The sequence below is a fragment of the Anabrus simplex genome, chromosome 1, assembly GCF_040414725.1.
Source record: "Anabrus simplex isolate iqAnaSimp1 chromosome 1, ASM4041472v1, whole genome shotgun sequence".
In the NCBI taxonomy this organism is placed as follows: Eukaryota; Metazoa; Arthropoda; class Insecta; order Orthoptera; family Tettigoniidae; genus Anabrus; species Anabrus simplex.
Window position 1 is genome coordinate 1,246,384,111 of NC_090265.1, and position 17,823 is coordinate 1,246,401,933.

The 17,823-nt window shown below is 40.5% G+C and overlaps 1 protein-coding gene across 1 annotated transcript in view; it reads left to right on the top strand.

Annotated features, from left to right (window-relative positions):
• LOC136877961 (hemicentin-1-like) overlaps nt 1-17,823 on the top strand; it is a 153,463-nt gene that overhangs the window by 99,391 nt on the left and 36,249 nt on the right. The window contains exon 12 of the mRNA XM_068225723.1: nt 17,071-17,221. Coding sequence (XP_068081824.1) covers nt 17,071-17,221 — 151 coding nt within the window. The remainder of the gene's footprint in view (nt 1-17,070; nt 17,222-17,823) is intronic.

The window sequence follows — 17,823 nt, forward strand, 5'->3', positions numbered from 1 at the left end:
TAGAGCTATTTAATTTTTCATCGAGTTTCATAAACATTTAAAAACACAGTGCCATTAGCACATATGTTTTACTGCTCTCCAAGAACCCACATCTGGCTTCATTTATATGATTGATCCTCGAACTCTTCAAGATTTTAAGAAATTTCAACACGCAGTTCTACTGCCAAAAGTGTTATAACACTTCATGAACTACAACTAGTGGAAAATGTATACATTACCTATTATTTTCCTGTGCATTGTTTTTTATATTTTAAGTGATCGGTTGATGATGACCCGGAAACAGGGGTCAAAACTGGTACCGCTTACAATCAACTAGTAATGTAACATTACATATCTAATTCTATATGTACTGAAAAGGTTGAACCATTACATAACTTCTTTCAATTTAATTGTGAACTCAGTTCATTATGGAACATAACGAAATTCTTATCTTTAAACTATAAGGTTTAGCAGAGTGAAAGTGAAAAATGAATTGAAGTATAATATGGCTGGAGAATCAGATGGAGAGGCATGTTTAGGTCCAGGAGGTTCCATGAAGGATACAGGAGGTTGAGGAATGTTGTCAGGTTCATTGGGAGAAATTTTCATAAAATGTTCTCCAGAGATATCATCATCGTCATCACTAGTTCATCTGCCACCACATTCACAGTCGATTTAGTGCCATTAGAAAAAAATACGTCTCTTCTTCAGCTGCGGTGATCCCGGGGGTGTGTTCGATATAATTTCGTCACTACTCTCAGAACTAAATTCACTATCGCTAACCAATAACAAATCATCCACGTTGACTTCGCACTGTTCTAAATACTCCATTAATTTATCGTCATCAATACCTGCTGAAAAAATATCACATGAAAAACTTGTCATGTTGCTTTCACAAATCTACTCACTACAAGGGACAATCTCTTACTGAACAGTTAGTTGTATTTCTAAACCCAGGAAACGCCTCTTGCAAAAGCTAGAACACCCTCTTAATAAAAGTTCCAGAGCAAGGTCAGGCACACAATAACTTGTAGCCCCTTCCCTATAGGTTGTCACGAAAGTATGCATGTCACTATAGGTTGCTACAAAATTATGTATATCATAGAATTTTCTCCTGGCCGATGTAATCAGCGCTGGCAAACTCTGACTGGATTTTGGCAATTTAAAGGGCTGTTCCTCACACTAACGCTTGGCTCTGAGAGGGTTAAGCAATTCCTCTATTCTTCAAAGAGTTATGTCTACCTTCTTTCACGAAGTTGTCAACACTTTTCATGTTAATTTCAGTAGAAGTAGTTTGAGGGCAAACACTATCAGGCTGTTCTTGGATGCTTGTGTTTCTGTCTTTGAAGTTTATTACTATTACAAGTTGCTTTACATCACACCGACACAGATAGGTCTTATGGCAATGATAGGAAAGGGCTAGGAGTGGGAAGGAAGCAGCTGTGGCCTTAATTAAGGTACAGCCCCTGTATTTTCCTGGTGTAAAAATGGAAAACCATCTTCAGGACTGCCAACAGTGGGGTTCAAACTCACTATCTCCTGAACGCAAGCTCACAGCTGTGCATCCCTAACCACACAGCCAATTCACTGAGTCCATTTTTAAAATATAATTTTTATTCCTATTTTCATAAATCTTCTTTTTCTTCATCTATTCCCTTTTCCTGATTCTCTCTGGGTAGGGTAGTATACCAAAGCCCTCCACCTTACTCGATCTTTCCACCATTCCTCTTTTAGTACTTGATTGCTATCGACTCCTCTATTTGCAACACAGTCTACAACAGAGCTCCTCCATCTCATTCTAGGCCGTTCCCTAGGCTTCTTTCCAATCTCTGTATCCATGAATGTTCTGTTTGGTATTCTCCCTCCTGGCATTCTCATCATGTTCCAAACCATTTTAGCTCTGGTATATCAATCTCTTCTTGAATTTTATACACTCCCATGCTTCTCCTTATTTGCTTATTTTGTATTCTACCGCGTCTTGTCCTTCCCTGTATGCTCCTCAAGAACTTCATTTCAGCTGCTTGTATCTTACTTTGGTTCTGCTTAGTCAACATCCAGGCTGCTGAAGCATAGGTCAGTAGAGGTTTATAATAGGACAAATATAAAACTTTCTTGTACTTCATTAGCACATCTTTGTTCAATACAATGTCTCTCACACACTGGTAGAAACTTGCAGACTGCTGTATTCTTAAATCAATTTCTCCATCCAAATTTCCATCTTGTGACATCACGCTGCCCAAATATTAAAAAATTTTCACTACTTCAAGAGGTTCATTTCCTATTTTTATCACTCCCCTGGATTTTCTGTTACCTCTCGTCATGATCAAAGTCTTGCTGTTTGCATTACTAATCTTCATTCCAATATTTCTTATCTCCCCATTCCATAAATCAACTTGTGTCTGTACTTCCTCTTCATTACAGGGGCGGCTTTTCAGGTGAAGTAGGTGAAGTGCCACTTCACCACTTATTTTTACCATAATGAATTACTTAAATTTATTTTTCTTATGACATTTGTTGATTTTACGGAAAGAAAATGTTTTATTGTACGGCGTTTGGAGCACCTCATCACCTGATGAGAACCAGGGGAACTCACGAAAGCGCCAGCTGTCGGCCACAGTATGGCGCGTGAGACTGAGTGAAGACGAGAGATTCCGCAGCTGCCTCTACCTCCCAAGTGCTCCCTCCTAGCGCTTGGCCTTGGTGGTTGCCATGACAACCGTGACGTCACCCGCGTACTTTCCACATAGATTCACAATTAAGTATTTGTTATTTTCCACCTAGTCGATACAATGATTGCTTAAGGCAATTTAATGGTTAAAAGTGGTACATGTTTCGTATATTATCAACATCTTCAGCCACATAACACTGTTTAGATGAAAAATATATAAATTGACAAAGTAATGCTTAAGAGGAAGTGTCCTTAAAATTAACATAAGATTGACAACATTTGCCTCTTCTGGCAGGACCTAGTGTTTACAGTGCACTACATCCTCTGGTATAGGCTAGAGCAATTTTGTTACTTTCATTGATCTGTCTCTGTCTTATCCTTGGCTTTGACAATATGAAAGTGACTGAGGTATGAGCGATGCTAGTAATGCCTTTCCTTATGCAGCCAGTCCCTGCTATGAATGGTGTGAAAATGTTGCTCATAGGGTCAGTTGGTGCATGCATTTCAGTGGGCTTGGCAGACTGATCTGTAATTGCAATTCCTGGCTCGGTGAGGAAAGCAACGGGAAACTACCTCACTCCTCATTTCCCTAGTATGCCTCTTCAGTGATGCCTAGGCCATTTATGACAGCTGATGGTGGAGCTGTTGAGGTTCCAACCAGCCTTAGGGCTGTGGACTGAACATACATACATAAGCAATCATTGTATCGACTAGGTGGAAAATAATAAATAATTGTGAATCTATTGAATTGCGATATGGACCATGAAGCTGACTTTATGTAATACTTTCCACATAGCGGAATGTGCTAGTGAAGTTGTCGGAAGAGCTGAATGTTTCGTCTTCCCTGCGTCATCCTGTGTGTAGTACGAGTACTTACGCATCGTGGTTCATTCGTAGTGTTGTGCTGTTTTATTTAAATATGTATCCTATTTATGACATAGTGTGCATTTTATTATAAACACCATTTTCACGTTGGAGAAACGAAGATCAGAATGAAGTTCTACGTTTTGATCGCCCTACTGAATCACTGCAAATTTGTGCTACAAAAGAAGTGAAACATTCCGGTAAATCTTACAATCTTAGTTTCAAACGATCGTGGTTTAAGGAATTTCCATGGTTGTGCTCTGCTCCAGCTCTACAGAAGTTGTTTTGTTGGGCCTGCTTGCCTTTTATCAATAAAAATAACGTTTGGAATAAAGAAGGATTTTCAGCCCTTTTGAACATAACACGTTCTTTACATAAGCACTCAGACTCTGCAGAACATAAAATATGGCAGCTAGATTTCAAGACATTGGAAACAAACCAAAACACGATCTCTGATGTCCTGAAGGTAAATGTCAGACTGTATATTGTAATTGTACAGTTCAGTGAAAATGTACATTTAAATAGGCTTTTCCTTCAGTTGGTAATTGATGCAGTGCTCTATTTAAGTAAGCAAGAACTAGCTTTTCGTGGTCATGTGCTGGACCCTCCGCCAGTCACAGGTACGAGTACAAAACAACCAAAAACCACACGTAGTTCCTAAATCTTGTCCTCCTCTGTGGTGTAGTGGTTAGTGTGATTAGCTGCCACCCCGGAGGCCCAGGTTCGATTCCTGGCTCTGCCACTAAATTTGAAAAGTGGTACGAGGGCTGGAATGGGGTCCACTCAGCCTCGGGAGATCAACTGAGAAGAGGTGGGTTTGATTCCCACCTCAGCCATCCTGGAAGTGGTTTTCCGTGGTTTCCCACTTCTCCTCCAGGCAAATGCCGGGATGGTACCTAACTTAAGGCCACGGCGCTTCCTTCCCTCTTCCTTGTCTATCCCTTCCAATCTTCCCATCCCCCACCAAGGCCCCTGTTCAGCATAGCAGGTGAGGCCACCTGGGCAAGGTACTGGTCATCCTCACCAGTTGTATCCCCCGACCCAGAGTCTGAAGCTCCAGGACACTGTCCTTGAGGCGGTGGAGGTGGAATCCCTCGCTGAGTCCGAGGGAAAAACCAACCCTGGAGGGTAAGCAGATTAAGAAAGAAAGAAGTTCCTAAATCTGTCACTCGAAACTGAACGGGTAATAGCTCTTCACCATACTTTACAGCCACGAGCCGCCACTGCTTCATTATATCCCCAAACTACAGTGTCATCAGCAAAGAGCATAGACTTTACTTGCTCACCCATCTCATTCATCCTACCAAAACTACGTCACGCCTCAACATGTTTGCGGCTGAGTGGCCCTCTGCTCATTGCTGACTTAGCCGGCCCAAGGACAAATAAATCGGCAGACGCCTAGTTGGCTGTCACCTCCCTTCCACCATGTACACCTGTCTCATCAAAGGCACGCACACATCCTTCTCGGACTGGTTCATTTGCAATGAAGTTGACGTTAACGGACACGTGATTTGGGAGGTCATCCGGCTTCAGGACAGAATTACTGGTCAAACTTCACCAGATGTCGTGGCCTTCTTCAAGGAACTCTCTGAAGCGGAATCCTTCATAAACAGTGGCGCCCTAATCAACAGGAAACGGCACGAAGTGGTCCCTATTCCCAAGAGTTTCTTACATGACCTGCGCTATCTTCCTGAACCCCCTCTCACTGTTAAACCTCGTTCACCTCGCATGTCACAGCAGTCCTCCCCATCCCCCACCACTACCACTATCACTACTGCTACTCCCACCACTACCACTACCACTACCACTTTCACTAGTACTACTCCCACCATCACCACTTCTGGCTCCCATTCCTTGAATACTTCGATAGTCCTAACCACGACTAGCCACTCTTCTCCTATTCTGTCTACCCCCATCATTTCCCTTCCTACTACCCTACCTAGCCCTTACCAACAGTCTACCAGCTTCACGGATGCCACTAAACCGGCTCAGTCAACCTCCGCAGGACACGCAGCTGAAACGACGACAACCCAACAACGACTTCCATCACCGAGTTGTGTGGTCCGCGGCATTGACCCCGCCACCGCAGAGCAAGACATCATGAACGAACTCCAATCGGCAGGCGTTCCAGCCCAACGTGTGTACCGTATTTGCAACACCCATGGTCCAACGTTCATGGTCCATCTACAGCTCCCTTGTGATGACGACGTCCATAAGCTGGTCACCTCTGGGATTCGTCTCCGTCGTTGGCACCATCGTGTGGAATACTCGCGATCCCTGCCTCATTCTGGCCGCCCTCCTCCCACTGTCTCTTCTCCTCCTCTCCAATCAGTCCAGCCACCCACCCCTCCACCGCAAGCAGTTCATACTTTCGTTTCCCCACAACCAACTTCCATACTGCCTTTCCCGATACTGGAACTTCTTCGCCTCCTTGCTACCTCCATCACTAATATTACCACCACTCTCTACTACCTCCTGTCCTAACATTACCAACCTTCTCCTTACTTACTCTCCACTCTGAACCCACATACTGCTCCACCTCACTACTTGTAAATACTTTTGTAACTCACTGTAACTCATTCCTCTTCAATATTGCATGTCCGAGATACACCAATCAATCCCTCAATAAAGTGAACCCAGTAGGGGTTTTTTTTTTTGCTAGGGGCTTTACGTCGCACCGACACAGATAGGTCTTATGGCGATGATGGGATAGGAAAGGCCTAGGAGTTGGAAGGAAGCGGCCGTGGCCTTAATTAAGGTACAGCCCCAGCATTTGCCTGGTGTGAAAATGGGAAACCACGGAAAACCATCTTTAGGGCTGCCGATAGTGGGATTCGAACCTACTATCTCCCGGATGCAAGCTCACAGCCGCGCGCAGTAGGGGTTTGCTCCGGTGGGTGCGGTGTGGGTTTGCCCTGTGGGTCTCCTTGTGGGGTCGCGGTTCCCCTGTGCCAGACTCTCTAATTGATTCCTTTATGCATGTACCACACATACTCTTCTCCTGCATGTTTTTCAGTATCTTTATTCCTTTTCTCTTGGCCAAAGAGCTGCTTAGTTCAGCTGGTGGCCTGCCTCCCCATTAGGGGAGGAATGAACCAACTTCGTGATGATGATTTTACCCATCTCATTCTAGGCCATCGCTTAGGCCTCTTTCCAGTCTTTCTATCCATGAATGTTCTCTTTGGTATTCTCTCTCCTGGCATTCTCATTACGTGTCTAAACCTTTCGTCTACTCTTTTGAAACATTCTTTTCTGTCCATATCACTCTGAAGAGTCTATACAACCACTGTAGACCAACTGCTCCTGCTCCTATTATCATTTCTATGGTGACCTCATCAATTCCAGCTGCCTTGCCTCATTTCATTCTTTTAGTGACCCACTCAATCTCTGCCATGGACACCTTGTTTTCCTTATCTTCCATCTGCACTAAATCTGGTTCTTCAATTTCTCCTTGATATTATGTAGAATTCTATCTATGATGATAATGAAGAGTAAGGGAGACAATACACTTCCCTGTTTTAAGACTGTCTTAACTCTGAACCATTCAGTTTGACCCACTTTGGTTTTAACACAGCTTTTGCAATTTTGATACAGTGCTATTACCATCTGCATTGTTTCTTTCCCAATCTGAGCCTCTGTCAATGTTTTCCATACCAAATTCCTTGGGACACTGTTATATGACTTTTCAATATCTAAAAACGTTATTACCATGTTCTTTCCATATTCCCAATACTTTTTCATCATTTGATGCAATGTAAATATTGGGCCAAATGTGGACCTGCCTCTTCTGAATCCATAATGGTGTTCTGCCAATTTTCCCTCTACTCTGTCTCTTATTCGTTTATCCAAGATTCTTTCAAGGATCTTAGCTCTATGAGGTATCAGTGGCACTACTCTGTAATTTTCACATTGCTTCCCATCTCCTTTCTTGAAAATTGGTATAATGACCCTTTTCGTATACTCTTTTGGAACATATTTTTCTCTCCATATCACTCTGAAGAGTCCATACAACCACTGTAGACCAACTGCTCCTCCTGCTATTATAATTTCTATGGTGACCTTGTCAATTCCAGCTGCCTTGCCTTGTTTCATTCTTTTAGTGGCCCACTCAATCTCTGCCATAGACATGTCGTTTTCCTTATCTTCCATCTGCACTAAATCTGGTTCTTTGATTTCTCCTTGTACTGAGGTATTATGCATGTTGTAAAGCTGTTCAAAGTATTTTCCCCACCTCTGCAATATATCCTGCTTCTGTGTCACCACTTCCTCATGTTCATTTTTAATGAAGTTTCACCTGGATTTTCCTTCTTTTTAACCCACTGGAAAAAGATCTTTTACTTCTGGCTGTATCTTCTTGCAGAGATTAAGTGAGTTTTTGCCAGCATTTTTTTTTTCCTCTTCTTGAACCACCTTGGAGCACTCCTTCTTGTAGTGTCTGAATTCTGTTTTGCATTCTGTTATTCTGTTTCTCAGCCATCTTATCCAAGCTTGTTTCTTCCTTTTAACTATATCTGTTACCCTGTCATTCCACCAGGGTGTTTCTTGATCTTTCTTCTTTCCTGATACTCTTCCACATGTCTTTTCTGCAGACTCCACCATGACTGTTTTAAAGTATGCCAATTCTTCTTTGACCCTTCTGATGTCTTCCTTAGGAATACTTGTTTTAATGTGTGTCTGGAACTCTTCATTTATTTCCTTCTCCTGAAATTTCCACACCCTTAGCTTTCTCTGCCTAATCTCAGTCATCTTTTGTATCTTTTTCATCTTTAACTTAGCTATCACAACTCTGTGATCTCCTTCGAAAGATTCATTTGGAAGGGTTGTTACATCTACCAACATTTTCCTGTTACCTTTCTCGACCAAAATGTAATCTATCAGAGTTTTGATTTTGTTATCCCAACTATATCTTGTTATCTTCTGACTGTTTTTTTTTTTTTTTTTTTTTTTGAAACCATGTGTTAATAAAGATCAGCTCATTTCTTCTACAAAAGTCTACCAAAATATCTCCAGCATTGTTTCTCTTCCCATATCCAAATAGACCTATAATCTCTTCATCTCCTTTTCTTTCCTGACCTACTTGGGCATTCATGTCTCCTACGATCACAACTTGTTTGTCCTGTATATGGCCTTCCAGATATTCAAGGTATTCCTCTAGATCCATATCTGTATTTCCTGTTTGTGGAGCATACCCTTGAATTATATCTGTAACACCAGTTTCAAGTCTCAATCTGACCTTAATCAACCTGTCATTTATGTTTTCCTCCAATTCTAGGTATTCCTTTAGGTCTTTTCTAATTATGAGACCTACACCATCCTTTCTTTAGTTTCTTCTCACCTTTTCCTTTCCATCTGGTCTCACTGATTCCCAGCAATGCTATATTTTTGTCAACCATAAAAAATTTAATTTCTTCCACATTCCCTGTTAGTGTCACTAGATTGATGGTTGCTATCTTGATGTATTTGGTATAATTTCATAAATACAGTATAATATGTAAATATGTAAATGGCCTAGAAATCTTTAACCCTCTTGGAGCCAGGTGGTAGTGCAAGCACCCGCCCTTTAAATTGCCAAAGCCAAAGCCGATCACATCGGCCTTTAAAATTGCAGTCGGAAGTTGCCAGAGCTGATTACATTGCCTAGCTTAAAATTTTGTGATATACATAATTTTGAGGCAACCCATAGTGACGTGCATACCTTTTTGACAACCTAAGTAAAGGGGCTACAAGTTATTGTGTGCCTGACCTTGCTTTGGCTGTCCTAAGAGTCTTCTAGCTTTCACAAGAGTCGGTTCCTGTGTTTACAAATACCGCTAACCGGTTAGCAAGAGATTGCTCCTTGCAGCGAGTGGATTTGTGACAGCAAAATGGCAAGTGGTTCACGTGATAATTTTTCAACAGATATTGATGACGATAAATTAATGCAGGATTTTGAACAATGCGAAGTTAATGCACATGATTTATCAGATAGCAATAGTGAATTTAGTTCAGAGAATAGCGACAAAATTATACTGGACACGCCCCCAGAATCACCACATGTTTATTTGTTTCTAACGGCACTAAAGCTACTGTGAATATGGTGGTAGATGAAACTAGTGATGATGATGATGATAATGTCTCTGAAGAACATTTGGTGGAAATTTCTCCCAATGAACCCGACAACATTCCTCAACCTCCTGTCTCTTTCATGGAACTTCTTGGACCTAAACATGCCCCTCCGTCTGGTTCTCCACCCATATCATACTTCAATTTATTTTTCACTTTCTCTCTCCTAAACCTTATAGTCACATATAGTCCCCTATCATTACATAAATGCTGGTCCCCACGGGCCAAGTGTAGCGTGCCTGCCTCTCACCTGGAGGTTACAGGTTCGATTCCCAGGCAGGTCAAGAATTTTTACTTTGGGCCTGAGGGTTGGTTCGAGGTCCACTCAACTTAAGTGACTCTAAGTTATTGCGATTGAGGAGATATCTGAGGGTGAGAGGGCAACCCCGGTCTAGAAAACCATGAATAATGACTGAGAGGATTCGTCTCACTGACCATGCCTCACCTCGTAAACTGCAGGTGTTCGAACTGAGAAGCGGTTGCTTCAATCAACCAATCAATCAATCAATCAATCAATCAATCAATCAATCAATCAATCAATCAATCAATCAATCAATCAATCAATCAATCAATCAATCAATCAATCAATCAATCAAACAATCAATACTGATCTGCATTTAGGGCAGTCACCCAGGTGGCAGATTCCCTATCTGTAGTTTTCCTAGCCTTTTCTTAAATGATTGCAAAGAAACTGGAAATTTATTGAACATTCCCTTGGTAAGTTATTCCAATCCCTAACTCCCCTTCCTATAAATGAATATTTGCCCCAATTTGTCCTCTTGAATTCCAACTTTGTCTTCATATTGTGATCTTTCCTACTTTTAAAGACACCACTCAAACTTATTCGTCTACTGATGTCATTCCACGCCATCTCTCCACTGATAGCTTGGAACATAGCACTTATTAAAATTATAAAATTCTTTTACTTACAGCCACCTATTCAATACATTACAATACATTCATAGAATTATGGTATAATCATGAAGTGTCTTATATAATGGGACATGTTTCGTTCGGTATAGCGAACATCATCAGCCGTTAATGCACAAAGACTAGGTCAGGGCCCTGATCTTAAAAATGATCAAATTACTATCCTCATATCAAATGAGTAACCATGTCATAATAAAAAAATGAATAATATAACATTAGACTTAAAATGTAACAAAATACATGCAAGATAAAAACGAGTATGTCGTGGAATGCATTAACGATGGCAATCTGTGAAATTAAAAACAATCATGGGGTTGTTAAAGTATGACAATAGATATTGTGGACATTAAAATATACATTAATTATTGTGAGGATGGAGTTCCTTCAAATTATGTAAAAACAAGAATTAAAATAGAGTTCATTGAATTATCGCGAGTCCAAGTTGAACCAGTCAAAAGGCACATAACAACGAACAAACTAAGGTTGATGTGTAACATGAACTCCAATAGTTGCAAATTCCATAGGAGAGACAATCTTGATGCCAGAAATAAGTTACAACTAGTCAATATTCACACGCTAGCAATAAAACTAGAAGCGTATGTAACGTAGAACACATTTCATACTAGTCCCACTCTGATACGAGGATACTATTTTGATCATTTTTAAGATCAGGGCCCTGACCTAGTTTTTGTGCATTAACAGCTGATGATGTTCGCTATGCCAAATGAAACACGTCCCAATATATAAGACACTTCACGATTATAACATAATTCTATGAAAGTATTGTAATGTATTGAATAGGTGATTGTAAATAAAAGAATTTTATAATTTTAATATATCATCTTCAATACGGTTCCGTTATGAGATTAATTACATGTAACATACTACTTAGTAAAGCAGCTCTTCTCCTTTCTCCCAAGTCTTCCCAGCCCAAACTTGGCAACATTTTTGTAATGCTACTCTTTTGTCGTAAATCACCCATAACAAATCGATCTGCTTTTCTTTGGATTGTTTCCATTTCTTGAATCAAGTAATCCTGGTGAGGTCCAGCCCCGCAGTGTAGGGGGGCAACACATCCACCTGTCACCCGGCGTCCCCGGGTTGGATTCCCGGCCGGGTCAAAGGTTTTTAATTGTAAATGATTAATATCCCTGGCCTAGGGACTGGGTGTTTGTGTCGTCCTTAACGTTCCTTTCCTCATATTCAACACTTAACGCTTCTGCAATTTCCAAATACATGCAGGTTCCTAACATATGGTACAAGTAGGGGCAAAAGATCTTTCTAGGACAACGCCCCGAACAAAGAACATAAAAAAAAAAATATATCCTGGTGAGGGTCTCATACATTGGAACCATACTCTAGTTGGGGTCTTATCAGAGACTTATATGCCTTCTTCTTTACATCCTTACTACAACCCCTAAATACCCTCATAATCATGTGCAGAGATCTGTACTCTTTATTTACAATCATATTTATGTGATTACCCCAATGAAGATCTTTTCTTATATTAAGACCTAGGTGCTTAAAATGATTGCCAACAGGAACTTTCACCCCATCAACGCAGTAATTAAAACCGAGAGCACTTTTCCTGTTTGTGAAACTCACAACCTGACGTTTAACCTCGTTTATCATCGTACCATCGCCTACTGTCCATCTCACAACATTATTGAGGTCATTTTGCAGTTGCTCACAATGTTGTAACTTATTTATTACTCTGTACAGAATAACATCATCTGCAAAAATCTTATCTCTGATGCCACTTCTTTACACATATTATTGATATATATAAGAAAACATAAAAGTCCAATACTGCTTTGAGGAATTCCCCTCTTAATTTTTACAGGGACAGATAAAGCTTCGCCTATTCTAATTCACTGAGTTCCATTTTCTAGAAACTTAGTCACCCATTCAGTCACTCTTTTGTCAAGTCCAATAGCACTCATTTTTGCCAGTACTCTCCCATGATGTACCCTAGCAAATGCCTTAGATATGTCAATTGCGATACAGTCTATTTGACCTCCTGAATCCAGGATATCTGCTATATCTTGCTGGAATCCTACAAGTTGAGCTTCAGTGGAATAACCTTTCTTAAACCCAAACTGCCTTCTATTGAACCAGTTATTAATTTTGCAAACATGTCTAATATAATCAGAAAGAATGCTTTCCCAAAGCTTACATGCAATGAAATGTCAAACTGACTGGCCTGTAATTTTCAGCTTTATGTCTATCACCCTTTCCTTTATGCACAGGGGCTACTATAGCAACTCTCCATTCATTTGGTATAGATCCTTCATGCAAGCAATAATCAGATAAGTACTTCAGATATGGTATTATATCCCAACCCATTGTCTTTAGTATATCCCCCGAAACCTTATCAATTACAGCTGCTTTTCTAGTTTTCAACTTTTGTAGCTTACTGTAAATGTCATTGTTGTCATAGGTAAATTTTAATGCTTTTTTAGCATTAGTCACCTCCTCTATCTGGACATTATCCTTGTAACCAACAATCTTTACATACTGCTGACCATGTTCATTAATGATTCCTGGAATATCCTTCTTGGAACCTGTTTCTGCCTTAAAGTACCTATACATACTCTTCCATTTTTCACTAAAATTTGTATGACCTCCAATTATGGTTGCCATCATGTTATCCGTAGCTGACTTCTTTGCTAGAATCAATTTCCTAGTAAGTTACTTCAATTTCTCCTTACTTCCACATCCATTTCTAACTTTATTTCTTTCCAACCTGCACCTTAGTCTCTTTACTTCTCTGTTATAATATATTGGATCTTTACCATTCCTTACCACCTCTAAAGGTACAAACCTATTTTCACATTCCTCAACAATTGCCTTAAACCCATCCTAGAGTCTGTTTACATTTTTATTTGTCATTTTCCACAGATCATAGTCACTTTTTAAAAACTCCCTCATGCCTGTTTTATCAGCAATATGGTACTGCCTAGTAGTCCTAATTTTAATATCTTCCTTTCTTTCACATTTATTTTTAACTACCACAAAAACAGCTTCGTGATCACTAATACCATCTATTACTTCGGTTTCTCTCTAGAGCTCATCTGGTTTTACCAGCACCACATCCAGAATATTCTTCCCTCTAGATGGTTCCATCACTTTCTGAATCAGATGCCCTTCCCATATTAACTTATTTGCCGTTTGTTGGTCATGCTTCCTGTCGTTTGCATTACCTTCCCAATTGACATTTGGTAAATTGAGATCACCCGCTACAATCACGTTCCTTTCCTTATCATTTCCCACTTAGCTTATTATCTTATCAAATAATTCTGAACCAGCGTCTGCACTACCCTTTCCCAGTCTGTACACTCCAAAGACATCAAATTGCCTATTATCGTTAAAGATGTGCCTTACACCTAGAATTTCACGTTTTTCATCTTTAACTTTTTCGTAGCTTACAAATTCTTCTTTCACCAGAATGAATACTCCCCCTCCTACCATTCCTATCCTATCTCTACGATACACACTCCAGTTCTGTGAGGAAATTTCTGCATCCATTATATCATTTCTCAGCCATGATTCAACTCCTATTACAATTTTAGGTGAGTATATATCTATTAAATTAATTCTATTCCTTTCTTTACAATACTTCTACAGTTGAGCACTAACATTTTTATGTCATCCCTAATTGATTTCCAGTTCCCTGTTCCCTTATCACCACACCCTAGGCCACCACGTTTCCCTGAATGTACCTCCTTATAACCCTTCTAAACAAATTTCCTATCTTATATGTACCACTTTGGTTTAAGTGAAGGCCATCTGAGCGCAGATCCCTATCTCCTACCCACCCATTAGGATCTAGAAATCTCACTCCCTGTTTCCCACGTACCCACTCCATACTCTGATTTGAATCCCCAATCACCTTTCAGTCAGTATACCTCCTACACAATATTCCACTGATATCAATCTCCACTTCCTTAAACTTTACCCGTGCTGCATTTACCAGGTCCCACACATCCCCAGCTGTGTTGGTACTTATACCAGCTTGCCTTACGTTGTTGGTACCAACGTGAAGTGCTACCACCTGCTCCTTCCTCAACATCTGCCTTAACCTAATTCCTGGATAACACTCTACCCTGGTTCCCTTTCCTCCACACACTTTCCCCCATGTCTAATGACGGAATCCCCATGACCAGAGCCTCAGCCCAACCCACCTCATTTAATCCCCTCCTGGTCAGTCCTATCTTTCCTGACAGCTGCAGAAGCTCCTTCCTCCTCCCTTTTCTCCATCCCATGACCCTGTTCCACATGTCTTTTCCTATCCACTACTCCATATTTCTCTTTCCTACCTTTTCCCTTTCTCCTACTTCCACACTTCTGAGCAACAGTTCCCTGTTCCTCATCTTCCCTCGGTTGTTCTACCTGCAGTGACTCGTATCGATTTCTCACAGACACCTGTCCTGAATTCTGATCCTGAATGGAGCCTTTAGCCTGCAATCTCCTTCCTCTTAAAACATTAGACCACCTGTCTTCTTCAATTCCCCCCTTTCCTTCCCATCCCTCTTTTACACCAAATTGTATCCTGTACATTGTTTGAGGGAGGCCTACTTTCCTTCCTGTCCTCTGAGAGAATCGTAATTGTTGTTTGTCCAGCCCTTGTCCCGTTTCCCTACGGGGTCGGGTATGAGGTGAGATGAATTTGTCGTGGCGGTTTTTTATGACCGGATGCCCTTCCTGACGTCAACCTCATCAGAGGAGTTAATGAGAGATGAAATGAATGACGTGATATATGATAGTAGGGAGAGGGTGAAACCCGGTGCCGGCACATAGCCTACTCCTGTCGAATAGCACAAAGGGGTCTGCTCAAGGCTTAACGTCCCCATCCGACGGACGAATCACCATCAACAGCGTCACATGCCCTCACTCCATATGAGCACTGCGGAGAGGTTTGGAATTTAATCCAGGCTTTTGGCACGCAATCTAGTGATTAGAAATTGTATACCACCACCTCCCCTACCCTGCCGGCCAACATTCTGATGGTGAAAATTTTTTCGACCAACGGGACTCGAACCGGCTAACCTCGGTGTTAGACCGTTTTAGACTTCAGCGCCTTAACGATCATGGCCACCAGGCGGGCTTGAGAGAATCGTAATTATCTCCCTCAAAATCTCCAGCTCCTCCCTCATACTCCTTAATGCCTGGCCACACCCACAGTTCCTACACTTGCACTCCTTATCCATTCTTTACTGAATAATGAAAAGAGAAGGAAAAATAAGATAACTTATTCTGTGTTTGGTACCGTAGGCCAAAGAAAATCAGGGCTTTAGCGCCATAGATTTTTAAATTACGTATATTCTGTTGTTTTGTAAAATTCTTTTTGAAATAGATACTAAAACCAAAAACGAGAAAAGGTTTTTGCAGAAAACAAAAACTATAACATCAACTATTATTTTTTATTATTGAGAATGTTTTTAATACTATGTTGTCTGTACGTAGAAAGTTTCTTGTCCATATTTGCCATACATCGATACATATATGTGAATTTGATCAGTGAGTAAAATTGTCTTGTTTTACTAGTGACATATGTTTGAATTTTTATTTTTTATGTTTTTATTTTTCTTGTTCAGATTAATTATTTGATATAATTGTATTTAGAAATACAATATACATCATTACATATATGCTTTTGTATCATAAATGATTTTATCAAAGTAGATATTGAGAGAGAAACTGTGAAAAATGTTTTTCTCTTGCTCAAAATAAACATTATCGACAACTATAAATCAACAATAAAATGTTTTTGATTCTTTATATCACTCTAAATCAGTTCGTTATTCTATGTAATCGATATGTAGAAAATTTCTTGCCAGTGTTTGTCATACACTGGTAGAAATACGCAAATTTTGAAATACATATATTTCCACTAAAAACGGCATGGCACTTTACAGTAGTAGAATGGAGGCAGAGCTCTGGCCTCTTCCAGCTGATGGTGAGCGTCCGACCAGATCGGCTCCTGGCTCCAAGAGGGTTAATTTTTCTGTCTTTCATGGTCTTTTCCTTTCTTTAATCAATCACTTTGTTCCTCCTCTTCACACTGAAGCAGTACTGGAATAAATTCCTTGCAACATCATCATTAGCAGCAGCAGTGTCAACAGTTGCAAAGTAGGCTTCGGCCTACAAGTAGCCATGGCTAGTCCAAGGTCCAACAGCTCTGCACTCCGACTGACCAACTGAGTAGAGGAGGCGTGGCTGCGGCTCTACACCTCTGCATTTGGGAGATGGAGAGGGTCTGGTCCCCACCATCTGCTGTCCTGGGAATGGTTTTCCATTCTTCTGCACTAAGGTGAATGCCGGGACAATTCCTAGTATAGGCCACAGATGCCAACCCCCTCACCTTCTCCAAATATCTCCTTCACCACATCACATCTCTCTGGCCTGAGAGACGGCATTACCATCTACGAGGCCCGCCGTCCCCTTCAGGGACGGAATGAAAACTTTTAAGTAGTTGGCAATATATTTCATATAATTATAGAGAATAATACTCACTGTTCATTTAGGTTTTACCAGATGGTGACTTATCAATACCAACAGTGCAGTTGTCGAATGCTGGTGCATACACTTGCATTGGTAAGAATTCATTAGGCCACACTCAACAAACTATCAACTTGGAAGTCGGTGGTCCTCCAGAATTCACAACAATACCAGAATGTAAGTTATTCATAATCTACATAATATTTTTCTTAGCTCATTATTATGTTAAAATGATTCTATTATTGAGGATATACAGAAAATTATAATACTGTATTTGAGTGGGTTAACTAGATGATGAAAACAGAGGGAAATCTTGTGACAATATCAGCCTCCTCAGTCCAGTTGGTATGATGCGCATACTTGGGTCACTTACTAAGTCATGGCGACTATTTTATTTTAGACAAATGCATTCTTAGACAAACATTTTGTTATACACATATACACTGATCATGTCTTTTATGAGTTTCTCAGGAAGTATTGTAGCCAAGGGAGAAAATAAAATTAACAAAATGTTATCGTATATCATAATGTTGAGAACAATAATTTGCACGCACATTAACACATTTTCAACACATTAAGATCCTCCCAAAGTAATCTCCAAGGCAATCAGCTGTTCGCTGCCAATAATGAGGAAGATGACCAATACCATCAGCTGCTCCATTGTCCAATCTGGCAGTCTCATGTTTCACTGCGTCAACTATGTCTTCCCGTATATGGAAGGGTCTTCCATACAACAAAGCTTTCAATTTTGGTATCAAATCAAAATCGCACGGTGACAG